This window comes from Ranitomeya variabilis, chromosome 1, assembly GCF_051348905.1.
Source record: "Ranitomeya variabilis isolate aRanVar5 chromosome 1, aRanVar5.hap1, whole genome shotgun sequence".
NCBI lineage: Eukaryota > Metazoa > Chordata > Amphibia > Anura > Dendrobatidae > Ranitomeya > Ranitomeya variabilis.
This window is the reverse complement of record NC_135232.1, coordinates 182,763,132-182,778,662: the sequence shown is the minus strand read 5'-3', so window position 1 is coordinate 182,778,662 and position 15,531 is coordinate 182,763,132. Positions and strand designations below refer to the sequence as shown.

At 39.8% G+C, this 15,531-nt stretch overlaps 1 protein-coding gene across 2 annotated transcripts in view; it reads left to right on the top strand.

The window, feature by feature from the left end:
* The window catches only part of LOX (lysyl oxidase), a 108,663-nt gene that overhangs the window by 27,406 nt on the left and 65,726 nt on the right, over window positions 1–15,531 (top strand). Inside the window, exons 2-3 of one of the 2 annotated variants that reach the window (XM_077290922.1) lie at window positions 3,042–3,094; window positions 9,134–9,242. In XM_077290922.1, the coding sequence (XP_077147037.1) occupies window positions 3,042–3,094; window positions 9,134–9,242 (162 nt within the window). The remainder of the gene's footprint in view (window positions 1–3,041; window positions 3,095–9,133; window positions 9,243–15,531) is intronic. The other variant, XM_077290911.1, reaches the window with a different exon arrangement.

Here is a 15,531-nt window from a genome sequence, read left to right as displayed (position 1 = left end):
TGCTGGCTGTAAACTGCTATAGGGTGCTATGATGGTGCTTTGGGGATGTTCATCAGGGGTTGGAATATGCCCTCAGTTCCAGTAAAGGAAAATATTAATACTTTAGCATATCAAAACTTTTTGGATAATTGTGTTCTTCCAACTTTGTGGAAAGAGTTTACTAAAGGCACTTTTCTGTTCCAACATGACTCTGCCATGACTGGTCCATGATGGCATGGCTAGGAGGCTTTGGTCTGGAAGAACTTGACTGGCTCGCACATAGCCATGACGTTAACGCCATTTAACACTTTTGAGATAAACTGAGAAAGGAGATTGTGAGCCAAGTCCCTATCCAACATTAGTGTCTGAACTCAGAAATGCTCTTCTGGATGAATAGGAAAAAAAATATCCCACAGATGCTCTCTAAAATCTATAAAGCCTTTCCAAAAGATCGGAAGCTGTTATAGCTTGCAAAGGGGATAGGGAGGACAGCTCCATATTAATGACTATAGATTTAGAATGTGATGCCATAATAGCTTCTGTAGGTTTAACATTTTGGCATCCCAATACTTTTGTCCATATTGTGTTTGGTCTGTAACTAATGTTAGTAAAAAATGGAGCCTCAATTTCAAGTCCATTTCAATGTCTTATATGTATTTTTTTCAGCAAACATAAAAAACATAAAAAAACAGTTTAGATATGTGTGATATTCAAGGAATCTATAAGGAGATATTCACGTGTCCAGTAATCATCAGTTAGAATGGATCCAGCAGCAATTTGCTGGCAAAAATTTGGGGCAGGCACAACGTCTTGGCTGTTTTTAAAAATTGGTTACGGCTGAATATGTTTTTTAAGATTGAAGTCTATTGAAATGGGATCCGTTAAATAGCCATTTATTGTTTTCCCATTTGAAATGGATCCCTTTTTGCTTACTGGATCAGTGTCATAAAAGATGATTACTTGAAAGTCCAGGTCCTGAATATATGATAAATATTTCTTTTTCCGCCTCCAGTAAGCACAAAAAAACAGATCCGTTTCAGATGGGAGAACAACAAATGGATATTTAATGGATCCGTTCTCCTTAGGCTATGTGCACACGATGCGGATTTGTAACGTTTCCGCAGTATTTTTTCCGCTCGGAAATGCTCCAAAAACACAATGGATTACTTAAGCAATGTTAATCAATGACATTCCTGAAGTGTTGTGCACATGATCCGTAAATTTCCGTCCTTATTTGCTTATTTTCCGCAGCATGTCTCCACAACTTTTTTGTCAATGGATTTCTGCTGACATGTGAGCATAGCCTAACTTGTACGCATCTTATATCATCTTTAGCGTTATTCAATCACTGTGTATTGCAGAAATGTTTTCTACTCTACATCTGTGTAACAAATTTGCTCAATCCTTACAATAGAATTTTTTTCCAAGGAAAAATGTAGTTACTGACACCTGCAGCTGAGTTTGCAATGATTACTCTGCACTTTGTCTAATCAGTGTGTTTACAATGCAGGAATACTGCCCAATTATCGATGTCAGTCGCTATCGTAACATATGCTAAACATTCATCCTGCATTCTAAAGCAGCAACCAACACTAAAGGTCAGCATACACCATATCTGTCCAATACAAGCATGTGGCACATAATACGGTAAAGCTGGAGGACAACCCAAAACTGGAGCATTTCATCTGAACAGCAGGCACCAATAAGAACAAATTCATTGCATAGTAGTCTTCAAGAATCTGAAGCTGAATGTTGCATGCAGTGGGAAAAAAAAATGTTGAGATTTAGTGTAAGAGATGCTAAATATGTGAGAAGGAAAAGAATTTCTTTCTGACCTGGTTTTCATGGCTGCCAGATGTGTCTGGATATGGCTCTTTCACAGTTATCCCCCAGGGAACCTGTATGTTATATACTGTTCTCACCTTTGCATCCTGAGATGTGCCCCTCACAGGGTGCATGCAGGAATCTTAGCATGCAGGTCTTTATAAGCTCACGGGCATAAGCAGATCTGGAAGATATGTCAAGTCTCAGTCTATAATGTGAAAAAAATAACATATGGGCACAGAGCCAAAATTCTCATTTTTTGTTCTACTTTAAAGTGCCATGGAAACTCTACAACCCCCTTGTACATAGCCCGAGATCACTCCCAGATCTGTTTTCTATGATTTATATTACAGGGCTGAAAAAAATGCTAGTTAAGATACCTAGATTGCTATTTAGCCCCTGCATTTGCATGATATATAACCTTAGAGTTGGAAAGGGAGGTCTGGTAACTTTACTCCAAACCCCCCTCCCCTTTCCTTACTACCAGCACCAGCAGAATATTAGAAAGATGAGACGGGTCTAGCCTCTCTCTAGCTAACTGCTACCTAATATATTGAGCTTTTTTAAATTTTAGAACTAATTTGTAATTGTAGATATCCCAATACATTCATTTTGGCCACAATATAAAACATGGGATGCTCACTAGGAAGTATATTTTTACTACAGCTTGTTGTGTACTTTTATTGCACTCTGGAAGGCAGCTGCCAAAACCAAAGAAGTCATAATGGAGTTAGTACATATTGGAGACATAGGGTACAATGGCAAAATGGTGGAAGAGTTTATAGCCTGATGAGCCAGGGTCCACAGTACCAGCCTCCTAGAAGAAGGGAATCAACGGTTCATACCGCCAGCAGTTCTTCACTTTTGCCGAGCACCCAAAATCAGACAGGTACTTTGGCTGCTGGAAGATCTCAGTCTCCCATTTCTAACAGCAACCGAAGAGAAAATTCACAGCATATAAATACTCAAAGGCCAAGGGAGGCTCCTGACCAACTATGGTTCCAAGCATCAAGGTCGGGAAACCGTGGAAATGATGCTACAGGAAGGAGCAGAGATGGTATCTCAGATAGACATCAAGGTACAGTCCATCCTCAACCTCAGCAACCACACCAAAGAGTCAATGCAACAACAGGTAATACCGCAAGATCTGAAGTGATGCAAGCGGATGATCCACGCAACCCATACAAGTACCATGAAGAAAATTCCTATTACAACTATTTTGATACATATCAAAGTAGGAGAGAAAGCCAAAGAAGGAGGCCAGGCTATGGCACAAGACATTCCCAGTATGGTAAGATACACAGGCAATTTAATCACCTAGTTATGCCATGATGACACTTAGTCCGGTACTCTTTTTATCATTTAGTTCCTAAGTGCTAGCACACATTTCTTACTTCCACGCAAACTAAATATAGACAATTCTTAAAAATATATATCTAATTGGTTATCTTGAAATTCATGTTCGTTTTTCTGGTAACCTGATTCATAACACTACTCAAAGTAGTATGTTCAATACTTCAGTAAGTTTGTTTCAGCCCAGTGAGTACTCTATAGCATAATAGTTCACTCTTATTCTTCTACCGATACGTGATCCCGATATCGGAAAAACACCATATGGGGAATATTTTCTACCTTTGAGAATGTTAAGATATCTAGTCTGTGTTTCTTTCTGTTGAAAAATTTGGTGCATTTTTAATTGTTTAGGCTACCTATTGGTTTATTTTCTGCCAATACTTTTTGAGACAGATTGTAATTTTCTGCTTAATATCTTTAGTTAAAACTTAGACTAGTCATGCCCACTTTGGAGCAAAACAAAACAAAGTGTTGAGCTTGTAGAATTCTTGGCTTATTTCTAATTGAAAGTGGCGCAAATATCATGCACCAAAATGTTGTTGCATTGTACGATTAGAATCTGGCATTAATGCTGAATCTACTAGTCATTGTTTATTGACTGATGTTACAGAACAGATTTTGTGTGTTTATACTGGGCAAAACATTGCAATTTTTTCATCCAGCTTTTGCTGGCAGAAAATTCACAGTGTATTAAAGAACCAAAAATGTAGATGAGATTTTTACCAAATGTCATCCACAAACTTAATAAATATTCTGTGAAGAAGGTTTAAATCCACAAGTTGAAAATTTATAATGCGGATTTCACCCGCTATAATGCGTAGTTTGAAATCCATTGCAAATATTTGACAAGATCTGGATAGTAAACATGCTGATTTTTTTTCTGTGGATTTTGACAACCTTGTATGTTGAAACTGCATCAAATGTCTCTGCAATTTGTGGTTTCATGTGGATGTGATCTGATAGTCACCACATACTCTACAAACCATCCTAGTCATTCTAGTTCCATTGGTCAGATAATTCTCTACAATGTAACTTCATGGGAAAGTAGTTTGGATTTTTTCAAGTCTGCCTGGTTGCACTGTTGCAAGAGATATCTACAATTTTCCTGAACTAATGTAATTTGTGTTTTTTTGGGTTAATGCTATGAGATTCTTAGAACAGGAAAATAATCCAACATGTAAGTCTGCTGCCAGCATGATACTGATATTGTATATGTAAAGTGAATGAAACAGGAAACAGGGAAATTATACTGTAAGTCACATTCCTATATGTATTTTCCAGGTCTTGATATATTACATTTCATTTCACTCCAGCCATGTCAAAAGAAACAAACTCTTGCAAGAATTCATTCCAGGTTTTGCTCTGACACTTCCAACAAAGGGTCATTCATGAGCCAACTACGGGCTATACATGCACTGCATGACCACTTTATTCCATCTACCTTTTACTTCAAATCTAACATTGTTTGTTTGCCACATATTTATGTGAAACAAATGCTCCAGATATGTTTGATTGAAATGTATCACATTACGTAATGAAATATGTAGTAGTTCACTTGGCATGGGTTCTCTCTCTACTGACAACTCATGCAAGGTGACTTGATCTCAGTCCTTTGCGCCTGTTTTTTGCTTAGTTTTGAGTGTTTTGTGTCTTCTTTTTGTTTGCACCCTATTCATTATGCCATTTGCATTTTTATATGTGCTTGCCTAATTTTTGTTGTTTTCCGAGTTTAGCTATTTCCAATGTTTTTTCCTAATTCATCAATTGCAATGACATTGTCATGTCGGACGCTATTCACACTAGGGTGCCCGACAGATAGCGGTAATTCCACATTTGTCCACTATACGCTCAGTGGCGCCGACTAGATTTTTATCCAGGTTGCCCAGGGTTAATCTAGCTGGTACACGGGTTGGAGGCTGGGTCATGCCCACGGCCTTTAAATAGTATTGCTGGACTTTGGGCGTCACCGATTATAGCTTGTGCCTCGTGCCTAGTGATTCCGGTCTGGAGTGGTGGTCTTGGAGTAGAAATGTCGTATCTGGTGGTGTATTATCCTTTGTCATATTTCTCCTTCCTATATTTGTATTTGTTTTGCCCTGTGCACATTATAGTATTTTCCTGTGTGTCTGCGGCGTGGTGCGTTTTTCAGTTTTCCCTGTCTGTGCTTTCTGTAGGGGTTGGTGTGTGGTCTATTCACTGGGTGGCGGGTGGTGGTTTCAGCATAGGGCTGAAACAGGAGTCAGGGCCAGGCCTGGTGGCCCAGACAAGCACACCATTAGTGTAAATTCTGGGAGAGGGACAGACAGGGTTTTCCCTAGTCTGAGGGATATCGCAGGGGCCCAGGTAACCAGCCTTAGCTTACCAAGTCTTCCCGTGACAGACATGGATACATCAAGACTGTCAATTTTTTTTCAGGTCTTGATGAATCCACGTTATTGACTATGGTACCGATTCATCATTTGCTTTTCTTTTTAGGTCACTTTCTTTTTTTGTCTGTCTTGTAGTATTAGTTTGGACATCAAATTCTTTAAAATGACACGTGATTCAGGAATTTGGCATACAGTCAAAAATGGTCCGTTTTCCAGTTTTAATAGTTTTTTGTACTCTCTTGAAAAGTCACACGTTTTACAAAAGGGCACAATTGATGAAGTAGGAAAAAACATTGGAAGTTGCTAAACTCAGAAAACAAGGTGGACTCTAGGTGGAGTCAGATGCTCCTGATCCATGATGTGGGGCACACATTTTCATGAATCAATAGTGTCTGACAAGTGGCATGCTCCTCTGTGCACCACACCAGAAATCTTACTGAAGTGAAATGTCTGGCGTGTTGAACATCACAACTCGTCATGAGATAGCTGAGCTATAGGTCCCGTCATGCCCCTCAATCGCCCCAGCTGGGAGAAGCTATCATGAAAACGCCAAAAGAAGCAACTTTGCAATTTGCTTCTTATTAAAATGCTCTCCATTTTTAGTTTTATTGTTTAATGCTCATTGTCTTAGTTACTGGCTACCTTTGCGGTCTATCAGAGGTGACTGGTTTCTTAGACAATGAGAGCGTGCTTGCAAACTGTTAGCTAAACGACTTGCATGTGCAGTTCTAAAAACTGGCCGAGTCACTGGATCTGGCCAGCTTCAGTGCCCCTGTGCTCCTCTGATGCTGCAGAAGAAAAGCTACCTTTGCATTAAGCGTGGGAGAGTGCCACCTCAGACCAGTAGCGTGTCTAAAAGCTTAGTCTTCAGGAGCGCACTAGGCAGGGGATTGGTACACTACTGAAAAAACAAGATAATATAACATCTTTAATTCTGTAATGAAGAGTTTCTGACTTCATGATAACTTTCTGATAACTTGAATTTCACACCCTATTTATCATGGGTACTCATCGCATTGTAGAGGTCCAGCTGGCATGGCATTTTTCAGGCAATATCCCATTATAAAACTATATAAATTAGCTATGCTGCAGAAGCCAGACAAAATACTCTAGTTTATGAAGTACCTACTATAGCTTCTCACTCTGCTAGCCAGCACCCTGCTCTACACTATAGAGGCTAAAACCGAAAACATAGTTGAGAGTCTTTTCCTTTTGAAAGAAACTCTGACATCTTAAGATCTCTAGTTTTATTCAATGGAACTTCTATGTGTGGGGCATTGACTTACAGGACAGCTATCTCCAATAAGTAGCACTAGAGACATAGATTTTCTTCCTTCTGGAGGGGAGCTATTAGGCACAATCTGCTAGTAATACAGCAAGGAATTTAGTTTAATTAATCATGAATTAATATACACTTGCAATTGGTAATGGTAACAATATGGAAAATGGTTGGTTACTATTGTGAATGATCAGTGTTGACATCATGAGGTCACTGTTGCTAATTCAGCTAGTCTCGTTAATCTTATGATCAAAAGACACTTTTACATTCCTGTTAGAATGAAACTCCCATCCACGTAACAATTGAGTAGAGTAATTGGCAACTGTAGAAAAATATTTCTGGAAGAAATCACAGTTTTCATGTTTTTGATAGGTCAGCTTGTAAGAGGGGGTTTATGTACTCCCACTCTTTTTCTTTTAGCTATGTTACCAATGACTCTTCTCATCTATTAGAGAATGCATAAAGTATGCTGGATGTTTATACAAGTGGAGGCAACAGGAACTATTTCCTAATGTTCCTCCTACACCTTTTATAAAACATCTGGAAGTGGATTGTTATCATATTTTTAGAAAAAGGTTGAGTTTTTGAATTTACTTGATTTGTACTTCATTACAGCCCCAAAAGGCAAAGTAGGATCAAATTAGATCCATACAATCAACAAACTATTTTAAAAGGGCTGTCCAGTCTTAAGGTACCTTCACACTAAACAACTTTCCAACGAGAACGACAACGAACCCTGACATTGCAGCATCCTGGATAGCGATCTCGTTGTGTTTGACACACAGCAGCGATCTGGATCCCGCTGTGATATCGCTGGTCGGAGCTAGAAGTCCAGAACTTTATTTGGTCATCAGGTCGGCGTGTATCGTCGTGTTTGACAGCAAAAGCAAGATGCCAGCAATGATTTACATGGAGCTAACGACCTGTGACGACCTGTGAGAACGATAAGTGAGTAGCCCTTACGTCACAGGATCGCTCTTGCATCGTTCTGGAGCTGCTGTGTTTGACATCTCTACAGTGACCTAAACAGCGACGCTCCAGCGATCGGCTCGTTGTCTATATCGCTGCAGCGTCGGTGAGTGTGACGGTACCTTTAGACTATAAGTTTGCAGTCTCTCTGAAGTCTGCAGTATATGACTGCAGAATTGTGAATCTTCACAGTGCGCAGTTCTGTGGTGCCAGCGTCGGGAGCAGTGGGCATGTGACCAGAAATATACAATATGCGTACATGCGGTCATGAGCTGCCTAGACGTGTTCGGCCTTGTTCAATGCAAGGAGAATCATAACACACAGTTGTCAATTTATGCTTATATATTTCTCTGAGGAATAACAGATGAATGGTACAACACAGAGTTCTAAGAAAATATCCTCATAAACTGCTCTTTCATGGCAAATACAAGTGTTAACTAAAAAAAGATAACAGGTCCTCTTCAAGCCGTATACAGAAACTTTTTATCTTTTTCAGTACACCTATTTATGCAATTGATGTAGGTCTGACAGTAATTTTCCTACACACACCAATTAAATATTACGCTTAAACTTTTCCTAGACCAGATCAATTGAAACCTGATGTATTGAGCAATAAAAAATGACAATTTTAGTAGTCATAATTTTATCACATTACATATCAAAAATTCAACACGTGGAACAACACCAAGTACTGACATTTTGAATGCAGAATTTCGCCCTTAAATCCCAGGAAGGATAAAACAAAATGGACCAAGTGGTGGCATAATACAACTAAGTATATTTTCTTTTAATAAGCTCATACAAATAGAAATGTTCCTACCCCTGGAATTCTGATCATCCTTATATTTTTTACTTAATGTAGAAAAATTTCACCTCAAAGACCTCAAACACATGTGAGCAGATCCTATAAGTCACTAATGAGGGCCTCCATGAATAAGGTTGTTTTTCAAATAAATCCCTCAATTGTAATGATATTTGAAAAATTTAGAGACCTTAAATATGTTGTCATGTGCCTCAACTCATTCCCAAATTATTTTTCGGAATGTGGTAGGGTCCAAGGCCCTGTTGAAAGAGGCCACTGTCAATAGAGAATGCTGCTGCCATAAACGGGTGCACTTTTTGGACATTTTTTGGGGGAAGCGGAGTTGTAGAAGCTTTGATTCAGTTATCTTACAATCCTTCCATTGTAAAATTCACCAATTTTACTGGATTTGAATTCTTATTTTGAATTCCCTATCTCTTATGATCTTCTTGTTTGGTGGTCATCTAATAAAACATTCATTACCTTATTTATAAACCCTTGGCATTCTTTTATGGTAACTAGACAATGTAATATTGAGTAATGTTTTCCTCTCCTTAGGGCTCCCAGACCTGGTTCCAGATCCCTATTATATCCAGGCCTCCATTTATGTGCAAAGAATGTCAATGTACAGCTTGAGATGTGCAGCTGAGGAAAACTGCCTTGCAAGGTCAGTCTAACATTTTTGTGTGTGGGTGGTTTGATTAAATTTCGGTTTTGAAAAATTAAAGGAAAAGGCCAATACTGCCCAGGAGAAAAAAATATTTTTTGTGCTTGAGATATGCTAACTTATTTAGTGAAGAGCTATCGTCCCTGACCTCAACACATACATACTTACATACATAAAAGAGCCTGAAGACCCACCTCTTCCGATAAGCCTACAACCTGCAGTAACCACCGATCGACCAAACCGCTGCATGACCAGCTCTATCCTCTCCTACTGTATTCTCACCCATCCCTTGTAGATTGTGAGCCTTCGCGGGCAGGGTCCTCTCTCCTCCTGTACCAGTTATGACTTGTATCGTTTAAGATTATTGTACTTGTTTTTATTATGTATACCCCTCCTCACATGTAAAGGGCCATGGAATAAATGGCGCTATAACAATAAATAATAATAATAATAATACTTGGCCTCTAGCAGCGGTTAACCTACCAAGTGAAAAAAGGGCCAAGAGTGTTGAACTCAAACATGATCGATACTAATTTCCCGATCATCCTCATTTGGAAGGCAACCAAAATCTATTAGAGTGTACTTTTGCAGAGCCTACCAAAATTTTTCTGCTGTATATGAGCAGCGGTATTATACTGATTGGGGCTGACACTTTAGATTGCATTAAGTGCTTGATTTGGAGCTAGCTGTAAAATGATATATTGGGGTCGGCCATTCCGAGAGATGATAAAATGATCACTGTTCCATCTGTGCTCTTGTGACATTTAAGGTCCTTATGTTCATCAAAAAAGAAGGTTTAGTCTTGGCACTGCCGCCTACACTCGGGACCGGAGCATGCGGGTGCGTGTATTTCTATGCAGCTGAACGCTCCGTTCCCGAGAGCCGGTGGCAGTGCCCCGTATTGATGCGAGAGACTTGTGCGAGTTTCTCGCATTGCACTCGCAAGTGTGACATCGGCCTTACTCAAAATGTAGCTTACGGCTCATAAGGTGCTTCTAATTGGTATGCATATAATCTCTTATTTTTATTGAAACATGGTTCTAGACAAACTTGCCAACATTTTAAAAATTGCAAAGGAAAATTCGGGTCATAAATTTAATTTGAGAATGGACAACTTAAATTGTTATAAAAGGCTGCCATTGTGGGTTAGTTTCAATTGATAATGCATTTATTCTGGAACATTTTGAATAAGTGCAATAATAGTAAAACATTGTTAATTATTAAGTTTCAAAATGCAGCAAAATTCCTTTAATTTATCACTAACTGGTTAAAATAGGTGTCGAATTAGAAATATTTTGGAAGTACTAAACAGTCAATGGGGAAAATTGTCCACAACGAGCACTGATCGTCGATATAACTAGTCACTGAGCCATTTACACTGGGAAATGATCAGAACTGAATATTAATACAAATGATTGTTCAGGCAATTGTCACCCTATGTCCAAGTCACTTAATGGTCTGTTACTAGCCTATTGGATGCTCTTAGGAAACATAGAATAACCAGACCTTGGCTATTAGAATCAGAAGTGGGCAATTAAATAAACAAGGAAGACAAAGAGAAAACACAAGACATGATACATAGCATATAATTGGCAAACCGCACTGAGAGATATCAGAGATGTAAAAATGTGGATATGAAGATTGTTTCAAAGTTTAAACAGATGTATCATTGTTGTGGACAGACAAAAAGTAACAGACTAAAAACTGAAAAAAGAATTCATCACCTACAGTACACATGTAGTATGTCCATTTTACATTGTATGCAGTAGGAGAAATAGATAGTAGGATAGTGTCACCTGGTAGTAAATCTATAAAAGAAGAAATATTTTTAAACTCCTTATTGAAAAAGAGATTACTGACAAACATAGGTGCAAGCAATGGCATTGTGTGCTAGAGCAAAATAGGAAAACCTAGGCATTGTCGTAAAAATGGCCAAAAAGTTGGCTGGAAGAAATAAAAGGGAACTAAAGAGTAGCCTAATGGCTGAAGGAACTTAAATAGAAGAAAAGGCAGCCAAAGTACTGTCTAGAGGAAGGGAAATTTGAGATAAAACAAACTCAGGCACGCAAAAAGAATTATAGGAGTTATAAAAAGCAGGGTGGCAGTAGACGAGAACAGTACATGTAAAATGTGGCACACAGTGATATATGCTACAGAAGAAAAGATGTAACAAAACAATATGTAGAATTCCATATGTTTACCACATTATTTTCTCAAATGGAATGCAGTTATCAGAATTAAGCATTAATGCATTCTTTACTTTTAGGAGGCACAGATTGTACCTCAGTACGTGACACAACATCATATTTTCCTTCAAACATCTTTTTGATCTGTTTTATAGTGCCCGAGGCAAAATTTGCAAGATGCAAAACTATGGAAGGGAAGGAGAGTCCTCTATGATATGAAATTATTGCATTACAAATTTTACTTAATTATTTTCTTAATTAAAATTCCTAAATATATATTTATTCCTAAGTCATAAATTAATAAATAAATAGAGAAAACAAGGTGAAATAGCAAAGATTCATGCCAAAAAACTTGCCCGGGATGGCCCCGCTGCATCAAAAGGAGACATTTATGGATACGCATTCTCATTACCCGCTTCTACAGTACTGCACAAATGTTTTAGGTGTGAAAAAAATGCTAAAGATAAAAAGGGGAAACACTGGCGCTACAGGCAGTTGCTGGTGAAGAGACAATTGCTTGCTGTAGAATGCTGCTGGTGAATACAACAGGTTCTGTGTGGACCTGTTAGATAAGTAGTATAGATACTTGGTAAAAAAAATATATATAAAGCATTCACTTGTGCTGTCACATTACATAAGCAAAAAATAAATGTGTGTAGTAAAGTGGATATAAGTTCAAAAAGCACTTACTCATTAGATCATCATTGATGATGAGGTAGATTTTTTGATAAACCCTTATAGTTGCTGGTAGAATCTTTTTAAAGGATAAGAGAGAGAAAAAAAAAAGGGCAGATGCTTTTATGTTAATCAAATTCAGAAGTATAATAGAATAGTGAGATATAGAATTTCTACTCACTTAGGTACTGAATGGCAATATGCGGTTGGGGACCGTGAGTCTTTTGTGTCCACAATTATTAATGGTGTCGTGATGGCTGAAAGTGCTTTTTCCAAGGCTGAATGGTTCCTCCTGCTTAGGCCGGGGTCACACTAGACCGTAATACGGACAAGTGCTATGCGATAAAAAATCGCATAGCACTCGGCCCAATGTTAATCTATGGTCCAGCTCCCATCATCCGATATTTTCTCCACCGTATTTCGGATCCGAGGGAACTCGCAGCAGGCTGCGATTGTCAGCGTATCTCGGCCGAGACTCGCCAATGCAAGTCTATGGGTGCGAGAAAAAATCGGATTACACACGGACCATGCATGTGCATTGCGAGAAATACGCAGCGGTGTTCTATAGAAAAGCCGGTAATTCAATTGCCGGCTTTGCATTTCTCCTTCACAAACCCGACAGGATATGAGACATGGTTTACATACAGTAAACCATCTCATATCCCCCTTTTTTTTGCATATTCCACACTACTAATGTTAGTAGTGTGTATGTGCAAAATTTCAGCGCTGTAGCTGCTAAAATAAAGGGTTAAATGGCGGTAAAAATTGGCGTGGGCTCCCGCGCAATTTTCTCCACCAGAATGGTAAAGCCAGTGACTGAGGGCAGATATTAATAGCCAGGAGAGGGTCCATGGTTATTGGCCCCCCGTGGCTAAAAACATCTGCCCCCAGCCACCCCAGAAATGGCACATCTGGAAGATGCGCCTATTCTGGCACTTGGCCACTCTCTTCCCACTCTGTTGTGAATTTGCTTTTTGCTCCCTCTAGTGGTTACTAGTTTTTTGACTCTGGTTTTTCTGTCATTCCTTTTATCCGCACCTGGGTCGTTAGTTAGGGGTGTTGCTATATAAGCTCCCTGGACCTTCAGTTCAATGCCTGGCAACGTAGTTATCAGAGCTAGTCTGCTGTGCTCTTGTCTACTGATCCTGGTTCCAGTTATATCAGCTAAGTCTGCCTTTTGCTATTTGTTTTGGTTTTGTATTTTTGTCCAGCTTGTTCCAAATCTATATCCTGACCTTTGCTGGAAGCTCTAGGGGGCTGGTGTTCTCCCCCCGGACCGTTAGACGGTTCGGGGGTTCTTGAATTTCCAGTGTGGATTTTGATAGGGTTTTTGTTGACCATATAAGTTACCTTTCTTTATTCTGCTATCAGTAAGCGGGCCTCTCTGTGCTAAACCTGGTTCATTTCTGTGTTTGTCATTTCCTCTTACCTCACCGTCATTATTTGTGGGGGGCTTCTATCCAGCTTTGGGGTCCCCTTCTCTGGAGGCAAGAAAGGTCTTTGTTTTCCTCTACTAGGGGTAGCTAGATTCTCCGGCTGGCGCGTGTCATCTAGAATCAACGTAGGAATGATCCCCGGCTACTTCTAGTGTTGGCGTTAGGAGTAGATATATGGTCAACCCAGTTACCACTGCCCTATGAGCTGGATTTTTGTATTCTGCAGACTTCCACGTTCCTCTGAGACCCTCGCCATTGGGGTCATAACAGTTTGCCAGGCCAGTATTAAATGTTTAATGCATTGCAGAAGAGGGATTATAAGAAAGAAGATTCTGAGTTTTTTTTTTTTTCTTCTTCCCCTTTACCTCAGAGTGGCTATGCTTGCTGCAGACATGAATGTCCAGACCTTGATTACAAGTGTGGACCAGCTGGCTACTCGTGTGCAGGGCATACAAGACTATGTTATCAGAAATCCTAGGTCAGAACCTAAAATACCGATTCCTGAACTGTTTTCCGGAGACAGGTTTAAGTTTAGGAATTTCGTGAATAATTGTAAATTGTTTTTGTCCCTGAGACCCTGTTCATCTGGAGATTCTGCTCAGCAAGTAAAAATTGTTATTTCGTTCTTACGGGGCGACCCTCAGGATTGGGCTTTTTCGCTGGCGCCAGGAGATCCGGCATTGGCTGATCTTGATGCGTTTTTTCTGGCGCTCGGTTTACTTTATGAGGAACCCAATCTTGAGATTCAGGCAGAAAAGGCCTTGCTGACTATGTCTCAGGGGCAGGACGAGGCTGAAGTGTATTGCCAAAAATTTCGGAAATGGTCCGTGCTGACACATTGGAACGAGTGTGCACTGGCCGCTAATTTTAGAAATGGCCTTTCTGAAGCCATTAAGAATGTTATGGTGGGTTTTCCCATTCCCACAGGTCTGAATGATACTATGGCACTGGCTATTCAAATTGACCGGCGGTTGCGGGAGCGCAAAACCGCAAATTCCCTCATGGTGTTGTCTGAACAGACACCTAATTCGGTGCAATGTGATAGAAAAACCGCAAATTCCCTCATGGTGTTGTCTGAACAGACACCTGATTTAATGCAATGTGATAGAATCCTGACTAGAAATGAGCGGAAAATTCATAGACGCCGGAATGGCTTGTGCTACTACTGTGGTGATTCTACACATGTTATCTCAGCATGCTCTAAACGTATAGCTAAGGTTGTTAGTCCTGTCACCGTTGGTAATTTGCAACCTAAGTTTATTCTGTCTGTAACTTTGATTTGCTCACTGTCATCTTATCCTGTCATGGCGTTTGTAGATTCAGGTGCTGCCCTGAGTCTCATGGATCTCTCATTTGCTAAGCGCTGTGGTTTTACTCTTGAACCATTAGAAAATCCTATTCCTCTTAGGGGTATTGATGCTACACCATTGGCAGCAAATAAACCGCAGTATTGGACACAGGTTACCATGTGCATGACTCCTGAACACCGCGAGGTGATACGTTTCCTGGTTTTACATAAAATGCATGATTTGGTTGTTTTAGGGCTGCCATGGTTACAGACCCATAATCCAGTCCTGGACTGGAAGGCAATGTCAGTCTCAAGTTGGGGCTGTCGTGGTATTCATGGGGATTCCCTGCCTGTGTCTATTGCTTCTTCTACGCCTTCGGAAGTTCCGGAGTATTTGTCTGATTATCAGGATGTCTTCAGTGAGTCTGAGTCCAGTGCACTGCCTCCTCATAGGGACTGTGACTGTGCTATAGATTTGATCCCAGGCAGTAAATTTCCTAAGGGAAGACTGTTTAATCTGTCGGTACCTGAACATACCGCTATGCGTTCATATATCAAGGAGTCTCTGGAGAAAGGACATATTCGTCCGTCTTCTTCCCCTCTTGGTGCGGGATTCTTTTTTGTGGCAAAAAAGGACGGATCTTTGAGACCTTGTATTGATTATCGGCTTTTAAATAAGATCACTGTCAAATTTCAGTATCCTT